This window comes from Rhinoderma darwinii, chromosome 7 (genome assembly GCF_050947455.1).
Source record: "Rhinoderma darwinii isolate aRhiDar2 chromosome 7, aRhiDar2.hap1, whole genome shotgun sequence".
NCBI lineage: Eukaryota > Metazoa > Chordata > Amphibia > Anura > Rhinodermatidae > Rhinoderma > Rhinoderma darwinii.
Window position 1 is genome coordinate 33,434,682 of NC_134693.1, and position 17,627 is coordinate 33,452,308.

Consider the following 17,627-nt stretch of genomic DNA (forward strand, 5'->3'; position numbering starts at 1 on the left):
GTCCACATTGATGGAGTCTGATCAGATGGTTCATTCACTTCATGTCAGACGTTCTGAATAAAAGGCCATTCAAGTGTGAGAATGATTTCCGTTCATTTCTTTTTGGAAATTGGTGCTGGTCCGAGCTCACGGACTACAGTAGATGTTGATCTTTATGATGTCTTTTGATGTGTATCTGTGACAGGTCAGAAGATCATTTATAGATGGATTTTCTCCTAAAAAGACATTTCCCTCTAAGATCAGAAAAAAAAACTGGTAGTAGAAGTCCCTAGTTGCAAATATATTTTATTTAACTATGAATCAGGAACTTGGTCTACCATACTGTTACAGATGCATGGTGACAATCACTAATGGAAACCACTGTCGGTCCCTTCAGGACTGTCACGCAGATTTTCTGAATGGCATAACATTTGTAAATGTGCAGCAATATGGCATTTAACCTGGCCTAACATAATGCAGATTCATTTACCAGTAAGGGTCTTGTGCGCTGTAACAGCTGCTATAAGTTCCTTTTTTTTTTTTTTTTAATTCCATAGGGTCCTTAAGGCAGGAATTTTGATGTCCATAGAAGTCAATGAGTAATATTTGACATTAACGCTATGGACTACATGTATAGCTCATCATGAGGAGATCATCTAAAAAAATAATTGTATTTCTATCAGTGGCATTTGTTTTTATGGGATATTTGTCTGTAAATGTCTGTGTTCTGGAAGTGCACTTTACTTGATGTATTTAGTTTGCTGTGCAGTTATACATTTCTTCATTTGTTTGTTTTTTCCTCTCAATTCCACGGAAGTTGCCATCTGACTTTATAAAAGTGATGTCATGGCGGTTTAGTCAATTGGTATTGGCAGTGAGTGAGTGATGCCACAGGCCCGCTATCAGTCAGGATCCCAGTCTGCTGCACGGATTATGTCCGGGAGGGGGGTAAAGAGGTCTTGGTAACGGTAATGAGCACAGGCAGAGCGAGGCACGAGGTCAGAGCTCCGGCTGTATTGGATTCAGATTCATAAGTTAATTGAGGGCAGAGCCCCCCCCCCCTAACTGCTCTCACCGCAGATCAATAACCATAAATATCTCTCCCGAAGGACCCGGCTCCACCTCGCAGCTGTACCTTCCCAGCACATCTACAGCCTGACCTACAGGTGGAAGTCCAGTCACCCTGGTGTATGGTTCCTATGTAATTGTCAATGTGTTTGTTGCAGGTGACTTTTCATCCTTAGACATTACATATAAAAACTACTGATGATAATGAGCTGCTTCCCTTTCCTGGGGATCAGACAACAGGCAGATTCTGTGTGACACGACGTTAATCTGGTGTAAGGGCTTATTCAGACGAGCGAGTTCAGCCGATGAAAAACGGAGCATTTTGCGTCAGTGTTTTCTGTGATTGCCTATAGTTTATTTTTTTTCCTGTCCGGGTGGCATCAGTGTGACATGTTTTTCCAATCTGTACAGAAAAAAAAAAACCTGACGAATACCCTTTAATTGCCCCAACCCACTGAAAAAAAACCCAGGATTGTCACATGACTGCAAAAACACAATTTTCTATTGCTTATAGTGTAGAGTGCGTTGTGAGATTTTTCTCGTGACTATGGCTGACTTCTGACCGCGTCTTATATTCAGGGCCACATTGCTCTGACTCTACTGCCAGGTTTTACTTCTCAAGTTTCTCCAGACAACCATCCGTAAAGAACGCAACGGATGGTGTCAGTTTGTGAAAAGGGCATGTCTTCCCAAAAGGGAGCGCGGCCACAATTTATTATAATTTACCCCAGAAAAAGTGCATGAAATTTAGTGGAGCGCTATGCCAGCTCCTAGCTGACGTAAATTTCACTTTGTGGGGCGTAGCAAGGTAGAGGCCTGTACTGGGCTCCATACCTTCCCCCCCCCTCAGATAGCACTAATATCCCCCACTCCAACCCTCATCGGACAATTAAATAAAAAATATGTATACAAGACATCACCGCTTCTCTTCTCCCGTTGAGGACCGTTCAGCATGACGGGGCTCATGCAACGTACGGACGCTGGGCAGCATCAGGACCTTGTGTGAGTCGCAGAATGCTGTGGAAGCCTCATGGGACCCGGAGGAGAGAACAGGTGAGGTGAGTATACTTTATTATATTTTTATGGCCCAGAATTGTAGCGCGCGCCGCCACGGTCGTTGTCTCAAAGATTCATTACGTTGTCTCAAATTCATTACATTTATTAAGAAGTGTTCACCTCTTAATAAATGTGTTGCTTCTTACTCCAACGTTCTTCATATTGAGTATAATAAATTCCCCCCAAAAAAGTATGTAACAAAAATTGAAGCAGCAAAATAAAATCTGTACGAAGCCATGTGGGGTCTTCCAGCGCACCACTAACACAAGGTGTGAACGAGACTTGGATTTAAGTTGTGAGCTGTGCCACGTGCTAAAGAATATAACACAACTTCCCTCACATTAATAGATGATGCTTGTGTCTACAGATGAGTGATGTCGCTTCTACAGTGCACCAAAACTTCTCCTGTTGACCTGATTAATAAATCTGCCCCCGTGATTGTTTCCTGGAAGTTCGGCTTGTGGATGGAATGATGTATAGCAGTGTTTTGGGGGTTGCCTTGTGATTAGGATGGGGTGAAGGACACCCTGGGATTAGTGTGCACAGGCATGTTTCCGTCCCTTTCTGATTGGCAAGGTTACTGCTGAGAGACTGCAGCTTTCCCAGCTGATTTGATTAGACCTCCAGCTTTATCCGTTCCCCAGCCCCCTCCACCCAGCACCTCCTGATCCTTTTAGCACAGACCCTCACTCCAATAACCATTGCAGCATCTTCTGCTCCCTTTTCAAGCTCAATTCTGACATCTCACAAGGCAGATTAGGAAACTCTCAGAGAGGATTAGGAGGCGATAGCAAAACATGCACCGTGACACTCCCTCTGAGCCTCTTAAAGCCTCTTGCCATTGCTTTTTATATTTCCAAATCCCGGTGGAGGCCGATACTGTTATTACATGTTGTACACAAAAAGCTCTACAATGATTCTTCTGTCTCAGATCTGCTGGTTAAATAGACACTTACTCTGCCGGCGCGCTCCCTTTACGGAGCGTTTAACATTTGCTTCCTGGAATTATTTCCTATAAGAAATTTCACACTTCCATATCTGAAGTGCCATGACAGCCGATTGAACTCTGTGATAACCCTCTGCGCTAAGTTTCCTGCCCGACGTGTACTATTCTGTCTAACTTTAATTTGTCTTGTGGGGTATAAAATTATTCTACTGGGGTAATGTGAAGTTTTGCTGCTGTGTTGCAGCACGTGATTTTGTGATGCATGTCCCCTGTGGGAAAATCTTGCTATAAAGCTGGGGCTACAAGGCTACTTTGACCGCAACACGCATGACTAAAAATGAATGTGCTGCCCTGCCTGCACCGCAGGTAATGAAAGTGAATGTAGCCGCGCTGTGAGTCGCAACACAGCCACACTCACTGTAATTACCTTCAATGCAGGACGACACAGCGATCTCTGGTCGTGCGGCTTGTGCCGCAGCCAAAGTCTCCGTCTAGCTCTAGCCTAAGGGTCTATTCACATGGTGCAGTCAAATGGCAGTTTATTGCTCCGATCAAAAGCCACAAACATTTGTCAGATGGTGCCAACGCAGCATGAAAACCACTGTGAAATGCAATGTGTGGGCACTTGGAGGCCATGCACACGGCCACATTACTGATCTGGATTCTAAGGATCCATAATACCATGCCAATTCCCTGATGTGAGCTTATAATTAATTTTCTTTATGCCGCTAATTGTATGCAGATTTTTTTCTCATTGACTCTGCAAGAACCATCTAGAAAAAAATTGTAGCGTGCTCCATCATATACCGTATTATTATGGATATTTTCGATGCTTCTAGGGGAGGATATTGTGCTATTTGGAGGCACACAGAGTACCTATGGGTCCATAATACTGACCTGTCGAGACTCTGCATGTGGCAATGCCGTGTGCCTGGACCTCAGTCTGCCATTTAAGACGACAACTAGTTGACAACTCGGTCTTACAATATGATTTTGATGACACTTGCACTGTAGTCCTTTATTCAGCAACTGTGGTCTCTTCAGTTTTGGATTGTATAATAGTTGATGTCTGCTACTATTGGTAAAGTTGCAGAAATATTGAGTTAAAGTAGCAGCCTTGGGTCCAGCTCAGGCGACAACCTTTGCAACATTTTATGTTTTTTGTTCGTTTTGTATATTCATTTTTTACACTTATTCTATACGTTGCACTTGCTAATACAATTGACAAAACAATTTAATTGTTTTCCAGTGTATATGTTCTTTCACAATTCAGTCTGAGATGTCATGTCCAAATATTGGTCTCTATCGGATCTCCATCCTGATAATTGATTTAGACGAGGTCTGATCTGACCATGTAAAAAAAACAGGTATAGTTCATAGGAGAAATTGTCATTACCAAATAAATCTTTGCTCTATGACCTGTAATGGGGTTTTCCGTACTACAGTCATAAAGATAAGGGTTTGGGTCATAAAAAAAAATGAATTGAGGTCAAATAACCGGATCTGAATGATCCAGTCATTTTGTCAAATTAGCAATTATTGATACAAGACCACTTTTTTGTGTTGGATTGCTGAGAACATCACACAACTTCCACCTAGTGAACACAAATAGAGTTTTGGTTTTCTTCTTAACTGTAATACCCAACACTATGATCTGTAGTCTCTCAGATACCTAGACCTTTGCTCCGCTGTGCTGCTTAGTGGCTGTGACAGGTTTGCTGGGGGCCTAGCACTCAGCCGCTGCGGGTGGGGAGGGGGTAATGGAACTGCTCTTGCAATGTCCCTGGTAATAGGATAAATACACTGCTTTACTCCAGGATGGTAAATGGGTGCAATCCAATTTCCCTGATTCCATCAGCACAGGCTGAGCACTCTCGGCTGCCACAGGATGAAAGTTATTCTCCGCTGACCCCTCAACCCACTACCGAGACAGACGGGGAGAAGGTGGGACAGTTCTTGCTCTGATGCACATCTTACTATTCTACTAGTTTTTCCACTTTACTTGTCGCCACTTTCTTCAGCTGCACTTCCATGCAAGTCACCTGCTGCCTGGTATATTGCAACACCATCTCATCCCTAATATACGGCTCTAATAGGCCTCCCTGCCTTTCTCCCGGCTTTGTTAATCCACACCCTTATCCCCCCCCCTCCCCATTACGCTCCCGCCTCTGATATGGCACAGCCGGTCCTGAGCTGCGATTGTGCTGGCTTTATGCTTTAGATTATACAAAGCAGATTAACCCTTCTAAACCCCTTAGATTTTAATTATTTCTGTATGTATTTATAAAAGCTGCAGTCTGCTCTCTGCAGGTCCCACCTGTCCCCTCCTTCCATCTTCTCTGTGTCCCCATTCCGTGTCCTGGATTCGGAGATGGGGAGTATGGCAGATTAGTGGGTGTGTTGCGTGGTGACCAACAGATTCTCCATTTCACTCCTTCGAGCCTTCTTTACGAACATTAAACAGATTTGACGAATTTGACACCAGTATTTAATATGGTGTTTTGTCCTTTTTAATGTTAAATTTTGGATGATTTTTTACGTGCATTGTAGTTTTATACATGTTACGTGTAATGCAAGGTATTCTTTTATGTTTTCTCTTTGCATATAACACTTAGTCGGAAGTACCAAAAGCTCCATCCCCTACTTGGCACCAACAGATGATTTTCTTTCAGGGTTATACATTAACACGTTTCTTAATCTGTCACTGGCTGACTACGCTTACGCTACGTTCAGACGAGCATGGGCAACCTTGGACGTGAAAAAGTGCCGTATTTCACGTCCGAGGTGCATCCGTGCGGGTCGCGTTATATTTGACTTTCTGGCCATGTTTGCTTAGTCAGTCATGCTCTGTATTTCATGGGGAGGTGGAGTATGGGACGTTTTTTGGTTGAGATGGCTTGTTCAGTTTACCTCTGGGTATTACATCTATACCACTGATGCTGCTCTTCGTATATGACCTATTCTACTTTGTTCATTCATATATTTAGGTGAAACCATGTATTATTATCTATTATTAATAAAGATTTCTATTGTTTGATACGTGGGAGATACATATTCTTTCTATCTATTCTGGGTGTTATGTTCCCTGCGCTTTTTGTGCTTTTTTAGGTTGTTCTATGCTAAAGAATATGACGTTCTATGGCCCAGTTCACACAGTTTTTTGGAATCGGCTGCAATAGACGTCCAAAACCGCCTCCCATTGATTCTGCCTGCAAAAAATACAGGTCCTTAATCCTGTTTCACTATACGAACATGTAGCATATACACAGGTAATTGTGTTCAGTATATCCACATAGACGTGAACGTGCGCACAGGGTACCATATGTTATACAATGTCACTTTATTTACCAGTAAGGGCTCGTCCACACGTAACAGAATTGCTGCAGAAAATTTCTGCAGCAATTCCGCAGAATCTAGCAGGATTTCCGCTGTGGAAAAACCGCACCATTTCCTGCGTATTTTTACTGCAGAAAATGGTGCATATTTTGCTGCGTTTTTCTCAGTGTTGGGAGATGGTGACATCTCCTCTGAAAAACGCAGAAATTCAGTCCACTTTCCGCCGCAGGAATTGACCACCTGTAGTAGGAAAAATAGGCACCGTAGGTCAATTTCTGATCTGAATTTTTATGCAGCGTGTGGATGAGATTTGTTAAATGTCACCCACTTGGCTGCTACTGTATTCTGCTGCGTATTTTCTGTCCGCAATTCCGGATGGAAAATAGGCAGCAATTCCGCTACGTGGGGACAAGCCAGTAAGCAAAAAGTAATATTCACCAGGAGGCTCCATGGGGCTGCGTTACTTGGACCCATTTAGTGTTTGTCGTGCCCTAGTCTCTGTCTCCACATTACCAATACCTTGGTTTTAAATTTTGTTCAAATATTACGTGCTCCTATGTAGTGGTCTCCATTATGATCTCATACTACTTAGTCTGGATCATGGTTTGTTCTGTGGGAGCAGAAAAGGCTTACTACTTTTTTTTCTCTTGCAGACTTCTCATGTGGTTTCTGAAAAATGTCCTAATAAGATTACCGTTCTATGATAAAAGTCGTGTGCCTTTAAATTCAACCTACTGACATTATCTATTACAGAAATGTACAGAATTTGTTTTTACAGGACGGGATGGTCTATCCAGAGTTTTTATTCTGGGTATTGTGATCTAGTTGTGGCAAAGATATAAGAGCAAATAACCGTAACTCCTCCTCATTGATAAAAGTCCTCATCCATCTAACTTTATTTACTTCAGGCTTCCTTACTGCAGCGATAGATTTCAGAGCTCCAAAGAAAAGCAGGAAAAGTAGTTTTACAATCCTTCCAATCCTTCCAATGAATTATTTTGTGCTTAACCTACAATACCGCTGTGTCCTTGGAGAAATGAATGACCGTAGGAATATCCCCATACACGATAGACTGTTGGCAACTTTTCGATTTGCTTATTTAAATCCTGTTGATTTTGCATATATTTTCCTATTAACCATTGTATCCTGTACCTTCCCACATACATAATACTGCACTGTATATACTGGGGCAGATTTATTAATGTCTTAAAATTGGAAAGCGTAAAACTACTAGAAACTGAGAAATTGCGCCAATGGCGCACACTGATAAATTTGGTGAATCCGGTTAGACATGTTAGGCACTTTCCTCTTCCTTCCACCATCTCACGTCTGGCGTACTTTACACCAAGATTTTGCACCAAGAGAATGTCACTTAATAAATCTGACGCATTTTACAACACCCTGCGTTTTTTCAAATGTCAAGTGAGGTGTAACATGTCTAAAACACATAATAAATTTGGCGTTTTGCTTTGTACATTTCTGAGTTTCCTGCTTTTGTCCAGCAGAAGACAAACAAATTCCCCTTTAGCACTGCCAAAGTCATTGTCCAGTCGCTCTATCTTTGAAATGAACAGTTAATAACAACATTGTTAGGAATTTATTACGGTAGTTGTTCTATTCCCTAATATACTTAATAAAGCGTATCTCCAATTATACTGACATTCTATAGCAGAACAATTATAGAGCAGGAGTTTGTACAACAATAGTTTCTCTAAATAACTTGTATTGGCGATTCTTCATATAACAGCAGCATGGATTGTCTATAATCCGTGTCGGCGGCGGCTCATAGCTCGGCAGTAGGAGAGAGCGCGTCCTACTCGTCTCCTTGGCTCCCGTATCCAGAACGGCCACCGGTGCTGTAAGATGTAATGTGATCCTGCAGCACTGGAGGCCGTTCTGAATACGAGAGCAATGGAGACAATTGCAATGGCGCTCTCTCTCTTCTACTGCAGCGTTATGAGCCGCCGGCAGTACGGATTATACAGAAACGGTAATACAACTTAATCAGAGAACTATTATTGTGCACGTTTCTGCACTATAATAGTTTTTCTATGTAACGTCCGTATAATTGGAGGTAAGCTTCAACTGGTTCCCAGCCGGCAGTCGAGGTAGCTTAATGTCGGGGAACCCTAAAGAGAAGACAGAAGCCGCTTTCACTGCTTCTATATTCTCTGATCGATTGTACACCGCGCTCAATCAGCGCTGTGTATAGAATAGAGGCAGTGGCGCTATTGGTCCTGGTGATCATGTGACTGGTCACATGATCACCGGAATGTTATTAGTAGACCCAGCACAAGCCCTATCAGTGATTATAAGGCTACGTTCTCACAAGTGCAGATATGCTGCGTAAAGGTAAACCGCAGGGAATTCGGGCCGAAATACCGTACCAAAATGTGGTGCCGTTTTTGGCAGGAATGCCCGCTGTGAAAAACTTCACGTTTAGAAAAAAAAATTACCCTTTAACGTCCTGCAGACCGGCCTCCTGGGATGACATTTTATCACGTGACCGCTGCAGCCTGTGATTGGTTGCAGTGGTCACTTGGGATGAAACGTCAGGAGGCACGGGATGGACGAAGAAACACAGAATTCTGGTTAAGTTTAAGATGTATTTTATTTCTTTTTTTTAGTTGCGTTTTTGCTGCGCAAAAAAATGCAACATCTGCTATTTGTTGCTGGTTTTACCTCCCCATTGAATCAAATTGGGGAAACCCGCAACACAAAAGCATCGATTACACAAATGCAATTGACATGCTGCAGATTAAAAAAAACGTGCCTCGGGTCGATCCCTGAGCGGTTTTTCCGCTTATTTACGCAGCATGTGGTTGAGATTTTTTCAAACCTCATCCACTTTGTTGCTACTGTTTTATGCTGTGGGTTTTTCGCCACAAAATCCGTTGCGGAAAATCTGCAGTATTTACACTACGTGTGAACTTACCCTTAGAGGGCTGATTACCACTGTAACTGGGGCGGTTATGCAACCCCAGCTACAGTGGAAAAACGCGTAATGAAAATAAAGTTCCCCAAAGGTCTTTTCTGACATTTTGAGGGACAGACCATAATTATTAGGAAAATAAACTAAATAATAACTACATCAAAAATACCAACCCCCCCCAAAAAAAAAGTTCCCCCCCCCCCACCTCGCCAAACAATGTCTCAATGCTAGCCCTGACCCAATTACCCGAAAATAGACTTGTAATATATCGAAATTTACGGTAGACAATGACTATTACAAAGAAAAGGGCTTTTTCAGGGTAAAACTATATTACCAGAAAAAAATAGCTGAAAAGGAAAATAAAATGTATTTTTTACTATTTTTAAACTAGAAGCCTGAAAATTCTAAAATGGCAAAAAATATGTGTATAAAAAAAAAAGAAACCTGCGTAGTCTACGAAAAAACGTTGCAAATATCATGTCGATAGCAAAACAAATAAAAAAGTTATATCTGTTATAACAATTGGAAAGAAATGTACAACCATAAAATATACGCTGCCGGTTAAGTTGGAATCTGACTTCGGCCTCTGTTCAACTGGTGTCACGGAATCCAAACTGTCAACGGACCCTATTAAATTATATTGGGGTCCGTTGGGGTTCCAGCAATTTTTGACGTCCAGAACATCGCTTTATTCATATCCTCAAAAGTGGTGTAAACCCTGATGTAACAGGGTGGTGTGAACGGAGCCTAAGACCAGCAGTGACAGACATCATACACCTCTTATGTATGAAGCAGTTAATAAAAAGGTTATATCACATATAAACCTGGACGTGCAGAGGACAGTCTGGTCTCTAGTATTTGTCAAATACAAGAGTTTTGAGTGGTCGGGTTTCACTTGATCTGAAAAATGTTGTTCTGATGTGTTTTATGTATTAGGTTTGTGTATTTCTCTATCTTTATAAACTATTTTGAAATGTTTTTAGCTGCTATTCACATATACTAAGGATGGGAGAAGACCTTTGTTACCTCCTTTGATCCCATCAGACAAACTACTCATCTGTTGGGAGCTAAGATGTTAATCCAATCAGGAACGCGTGGCGGGCCTCAGATGCTTGGTTGTTTAAGGGCTGGCACGAGTCTCCCAGTCCCATCCTCCCACCCACATCATCTGTCCCCTATTCTCTCCGTCTCTCTGCCTGGGTCAGGTGGAATTCTGAAACACTCTGCAGCTTTGTGTTTCTTTGTATTCATTAACCTCTGTATTCATTCCCTGGAGACAACCTATTAAGGGCACTGTCCGTTTAATTTAACCACTGCACTACTGGGTGGTCTGCAGTTTATCAGCATTGTCACTTGTCGCATCCATATTAGTATACATCACTTAAAACTAAAATCTCCTCCACTTATTAACATATATTTTTGTTAGTGGGACCCGTCAGCTTTTTGTAACAATAGTTGTTTTTTTTAGAGTTTTTTGCATTGGTTTAATAGTCCGCAAACTTGAACATAAATACACAGGGTCTAATAAATAAGGAAGGAAACCTGCAATGGCCTAAGACGAATAAGAGTGGAAAGCTAGGGCTATATCCTTCAATGGATACCAAAGGCACCGAGGGCAATAGGAGTGGACCAGCATGTAAGAGCGCACATAACATGGGACCGGTCTACTTTTAACATCTACGATCGATGACATCCCGAAAGTTTTATTGTTCGGTACTGGAAGATCCACTCAAGTGAACTAAAAGAAAAATTGACTTTTTGACCTTTGGTATTTGTCATAATTTTTTGGTATTCAGATCGGATGCCATTTTCGTCTTCTGTGATGTTGTATTTTACACTAGCACTGTAGTGGTTGTGCACTATTTTGGGAATAGTGAATGGCGTGACTTTTCCCTATCAGTTATACCTTCTGTGCTGTATATGGACTAATCCAAAAATGTAATATTATATGAAAAGGCTTTGGTTTTTCTATTTATTAGCCTCATGTTTAGCCCTTCAGAATGCATTAATGCTTTCCTGGCCTATGATGTGATGGTTTATCAATACACACTCAAGCTGGAGGACACTTATAGGGATCTTTAGGAGTCCTGCCAATCAATTTACACAACTATATGTAGGTTTATAGAATCAATTGATCCATTTTTTTATTTATTTCAGGACGCTGAAGGGCAGACACCGTTGCATTATGGTAAGTGGGATTTTCCTCTTTCTTTAAATGATCGGTTAATCTAATTTTTAGATATTTATTGCATATCAATGGAATATACCATAAATGTCTGACAGAGGTGGGTTCCAGCTTTGGGATGCGCACCTATCTCCATAATGAGGTACCCAATCCCTGTCCTGCCTGTGACTTGGCTGCAGCATCCAGGAGGAGAATCAATGGAGAAGTGGCCACGAATTATGGAAATGGTTGAGCACTGAGCTCTGCTGGTAATTCCCAGCCGCCTCTCCATTGATTCTCTGGCTAGACACCACCCCACCAGGCGGGATAGGGCTCGGGTGACCCCTGTTCTTGAGATAGATGCAGGTCCCAGCTCACCTATCAGATCTTTATGACATATACTGTGGCTATGCCATAAATGTCTAATATGGGAATCCCCCTTTTAACGTCTATTCTTTTAATTACCATCATCACAATATATGAATCTGTTACTGATTCATCGTAAAGAGCTATTCGCACCTTGTGTGTGGGGGAGATTTGACCGCTTTCCTCGGCCGCATATCTAACATGGCCGGAGCGTAGTACACAGCATTTAATCCCAGTAAGTGCAAGTCTTTCTATGGCTTGTAGAGAAGATGTGGAGACGCTCCTACTTGTGTAATGCCCTCTTCAGAGGACTGGCTTTGTGTGGCCTGTTGCTGTGGAGCCTGAGGAACATCTGCCTGTCCCTAAACTCTTTGTGCGGGGCAGATCCTTTCTCATGAGTTATCTGAGACCTGACAGCGAGAGGTAATAGCAGAGGTCAGGCACCCTATAAAAGGCTTGTAAATCCATCTTTCTTGCTTGTGCCTGTCCAAGGTCAGCATCCAGCTCCCTCCCTCTTGGTTGCTGCCTCCATTCTGAAGATGCCCTGGAATAGGGGTATAAAATACTATTTTCCACATCTCCCAGTGGAAATCAGTCGTCTTCAGTCAGCGAGAGAGGTTGGAATCAGACTAGTCCCCATCTGGTGCAGGGGAGGAGGCGATATACATCTCTCCTGTCATCACGGTGAAAAGAATTGCAATCAGGATTTTAAAGTGGTTGCATCGCTTAGAGGAATCGCAATTACTTCCCCAAAAATATTTGCGCTAATATTTGAGATGCCTTTTAAAGATGTCATCTAGTGAGAATTAGGTTACAGACGAGAGATAGATAGATATGTTTCTGCGTGTATGTATATGTAGGTAGATAGATCTTTTAAAGATGGGGGATTTACAGGCATCCGCTCCAACTTTCATCGACTTGCAGCGTAATTCGGTTTACAATCCAGACTTTTATATTGTTGCCCGCACTGGCAATGATCCCTATAGTGTAAGCTTCATATGACTAGGCAATGCTCCTAAAATGGTTTCTATTGAAAATCACACAATTTAGCATTATTTTTTTTAAAACCATTGTGGAAAAAAAAAGCCATAACTAGAGCATGCAACTAAAAATGTGCGCCATGTTCCAAAATAACCCAAATGATATATTTTCTCACTGCTAAGGCTGCGTTCACATCTGCGTCTGGGCTCCGTTCCATCAAAATTTTCCATCGGAACAGAGCCCTGACTGACCTCTGGTTTTCGTTTCCATCACCATTAATGTCAATGGTGACGAATCCAATGAAATGGTTTCCGTTTGTCTCAGTTGTGCAGGGGTTTCGTCGCTTTGACGGAATGAATATCGTAGTCGACTACGCTATTGATTCTGTCAAAACGACGGAACCCCTGCACAACGGAGACAGTAACCATTTCATCGGATCCGTCACCATTGACATTAATGGTGATGCAAATGTAAACCTATGGTTTCAGTTTGTGTCTGTCTGGGCTCCATTCCGACGGAAAGCTCAGACGGAACGTCAGAACGGAGCCCTGACGCAGATGTGAACGAAGCCTAACTATTTTTTATTGTAAACAAAAGAAAGAAATGTAACTAAAAATGACACTAAACCTAATTCTGGTAAACTGGCCTAAAAACAGTGCAGGGAAATGATTCTACAAATACCCGAAGGAATTCTGCAAGGAATAGATATTGTTATATGTGACTTTCTAGAGCAAATCAGAAAGACTGGTGTGGTAAAGGGTTCTATGTATGGTCATTTTGTTTTTTTTTTGTTTTTTTTAAAGAACAGCGCAGCAGACCTCCTGTAATTTTCTCATATAGATTCAGTGGCCTGAGTGTTGAACAGGACCATGGCTGCTGGGGGAATGGGATTGTTAGTCTATATATGTTCATCCATACCATACAAGTTGTTCTGGACATGGACTGTGTGCATAGATCTATATGTGCTTCTCCTGACCTTAGAGCAGACCGTATGAATGAACAAGAGATGAACTATCTATATGTATTTGCTGGTTAGAGCGATACATATTCTCTATTACTTACTATTATAGGACCTATTTATGGCAGGTTTTTTTCAATTGAACTATTGAGTAATTTTCCATTCATACCAATTGCTTTGTTTTAATAATTTTTTTTTAAATAATTTTTTGTCCCCATTACATGAAGTGGCTTTCACACTATCACCTATCTACTTTTATAGGTGCTAACTGTGAGATTGTTGTTGGCACCACTGCAGGGATCACCACCGATTAGTTGTACAACGTCCCCAGTTCCTCCTCACTAGCACGTCCATTGTGAGACCATGCATGCTGCTGTCCAAAACTCTATGGGTATGTTCACACGGCAACGCCAAATACGTCTGAAATTGCGGAGCTGTTTTCAGGCTAAAACAGCTCCTGAATTTCAGACGTTTTGACAAGTACTCACGTTTTTCGCGGCGTCCATTACGGACGTAATTGGAGCTGGTTTTCAATGGAGTCAATGAAAAACTGCTCCAATTACGTCCCACAACGTGTCATGTACTTCTTTGAGGCGGGCGTATTTTTACGCGCCGTCTTTTGACAGCGGCACGTGAATTCAATGGGCAGATGTTTGCAGACTGTTTTGAGCTTTTTTTTTCAGACGTAATTCGAGGCGTAAAACGCCTGAATTACGTCCATAAATAGGTCGTGTGAACATACCCTATGGGTGATATATGGAAACGGTCAAGTGAGTGCATTCTGTATTTTCAATATTTCCCATAGATTTCTTTGGAGCGCCATATTATTACAGAGCTCTACTCTGCTACCTGCACTAATTAAAAGTAGTCCTCAAAGGACTGTCCGTGTAGAAAAACCATTTTACAATCATTAGGGGAATTGTGGTTTTCTATAACCAGTTCCTACAGCAGAAGAAAGCATGTGTGTGCACTTAAAAGTTTTTTGGTTGTTTTTTTACATTGCCCACTTCTTCTGACCTGTCTTTTTTTAGTAAATACTTGCATTTCCCATAAAATATAAATTCTTGAATATATTGTCTTAGAACTCTGCATTGTGTTGTTCTTCTGTTAAACCTCCTGGAAATGTATGAATAATTTGACTACTGGTTATTACCATTCTTCTCGTTAATGTGGCGTGTCCCTACACACTGCCCAATTAGTAATGACCGTGTAGGAACACATCCCATTGACAAGGTAATTGGTAACACCCATTTGTCAATTTGTTCATACAATCTCAGGAGGAGTAATAGAGGAGCAGCACAATGCAGAGTTCTAAGAACAGAATGCAAATATTTACTAAAACAGAAGTAGCAGAGAGGGTTGACAGGTCCTTTGTAATTTAGCAGAGTACTAGACAGGCTTCCCTGGCTGTGGACTATGTACATGGACCTCTACTCCGTAAAAAACAAACACAGTCCATACATATTCTGACCTTTTTCAGTGAATGGTAGAACTGCAGTAGTGAATGGTAGAACTGCAGTAGTGAATGGTAGAACTGCAGTAGTGAATGGTAGAACTGCAGTAGTGAATGGTAGAACTGCAGTAGTGAATGGTAGAACTGCAGTAGCCCCAATAACATGCAGTACAAGGTTCCTGTAGACTGCAGTGAGCTGTGTATGTAGGTAAGTGATATTGTCTTTCTGCCTTTTGTACTGTATTGTCCCTTATGTAAATGTTTTATTCTCTGCAGCTTCCGCTTGTGAGTTCACGGATATAGTAGACCTGCTCTTGGACCACGGTGCTGACCCTTCTCTTGTTGATAATGATGGTTTCCAGCCACATGAGGCCACAGATAACAAAGAAATTTCAGATATGTTAAAGCAACATGCCACATTTGGGGAACATGACAAACCCCCAAGCCTTTTACAAAGTTCACAATAAAGCTCAATGCAAGTTAACACTTTCTGGCCTTCTCATGTATTTTTTCCTGTCTTAAAGTGTATCTATCATTTCAAATGTATTTAATTTTTTTTCCCCCATAAATCAATATGATAAGATAATAAACTTTGTAATAACTTACAAAAGGCAAATGCTTCTTTCTCCACTAATCGGATACCTCTTTCCCCCTACGCCTGGTTATTGCACTGTCTGTAACCGTTCAGAAACTCTGCACTAAACAACTATTCAACTGATCAACTATTAGGCATGAAAGTGGTCTGAGTATTCAGTCTTAGGTCTTATTCACACGAACGTGTAATACGTCCGTGCAACGCGCGTGATTTTCACGCGCCTCGCACGGACCTATGTTACTCTATGGGGCCGTGCAGACTGTCAGTGATTTTCACGCAGGGTGTGTCCGTGTGTAAAACTCACGACATGTCCGATATTTGTGCGTTATTCGCGCATCACTCACCCACTGAAGTCAATGGGTGCGTGAAAATCCCGCGCGGCACACGGAAGCACTTCCGTGTGACGCACGTTATTCGCGCAACAGCAGTAAAAAGTATTAATGAAAACAAAAGCACCACGTGCTTTTCTGTTTACAAACATACAAACAGTGTGTCATAATGATGGCGGCTGCGCAAAAATCACGCAGCCGCGCATCATACGGGGCTGACACATGGAGCTGTTAAGTGCCTTTTGCACGTGCAAAACGGCGCGTTTTTTGTGCGCGCAAAACGCACACGCTCGTGTAAATCCAGCCTTAGGCCTTATTCACACGAACGTGTGCGTTTTGCGTGCGTTGCAGTTCCGTGTTTCATCAGTGACTGCTGCGTGATTTTCACACATATGGCATCGTTGTGACACTCTGTTAGGCTGGGTTCACACGACCTATTTTCAGGCGTAAACGAGGCGTATTATGCCTCGTTTTACGTCTGAAAATAGGGCTACAATACGTCGGCAAACATCTGCCCATTCATTTGAATGGGTTTGCCGACGTACTGTGCCGACGACCTGTCATTTACGCGTCGTCGTTTGACAGCTGTCAAACGACGACGCGTAAAAATACAGCCTCGTCAAAAGAAGTGCAGGACACTTCTTTGGACGTTTCTGGAGCTGTTTTCTCATAGACTCCAATGAAAACAGCTCCAAAAAACGGACGTAGAAAACGGCGCGAAAAACGTGTTGCTCAAAAAACATCTGAAAATCAGGGTCTGTTTTCCCTTGAAAACAGCTCTGTATTTTCAGACGTTTTTGGTCACTACGTGTGCACATACCCTTATTATGTTTAAAATCAGAAATGAAGGAGGTGCTTTTATTTTTACCTTCATTTCTTAAACAACTGTTGCGCCAATCACGCGCAGCACACAGAAGTGCGTCCGTGTGCCGCGCGTGATTTTCACGCACCCATTGACGTCAATGGGTGCGTGATGCGCGAAAACCGCTCAAGTATAGGACATGTGGTGAGTTTTACGCAGCGGACACACGCTGCGTGAAAATCACGGACTGTCTGAACGGCCCTTTGAGTTACATAGGTCCGTGCGACACGCGTGAACTATGCTCGTGTGAATAAGGCCTTACTGAGGGATGATACTACACAGTGCAGGAGAGGTGGGACAGAGGGGTGAGCCTGCCTGCACCAACACAGTTCTCCTGCGGAGAATATTCTCTTCTAGTAAGTATTCAGGCCATTTTACATTGGCCGCTGATCAGGGGGATGGAACGCTCATTCCCGATCATTGACCCGTGTAGAAGGGCCTAGCGATTAGCCGACAAATGAGCAAAAGCTTGTTTGTCAGCTGATCAGATCATTCATGCGACCGTAAAAGTCATTGTTGTCAGCAGCTCATCTCCCTATGTAAACAAGATGTGCTGCTGACAATGATGCAAACTGAATCTAACATCCCCATTCAGTACAATG

General features: G+C 42.3%; 1 protein-coding gene across 1 annotated transcript in view; it reads left to right on the plus strand.

Annotated features, from left to right (window-relative positions):
* The window catches only part of ACBD6 (acyl-CoA binding domain containing 6), a 66,353-nt gene extending 50,625 nt beyond the window's left edge, over positions 1–15,728 (plus strand). The window contains exons 7-8 of the mRNA XM_075833136.1: positions 11,475–11,505; positions 15,516–15,728. Coding sequence (XP_075689251.1) covers positions 11,475–11,505; positions 15,516–15,706 — 222 coding nt within the window. The 3' untranslated portion in view covers positions 15,707–15,728. The remainder of the gene's footprint in view (positions 1–11,474; positions 11,506–15,515) is intronic.
* Positions 15,729–17,627: the final 1,899 nt, after the last annotated feature.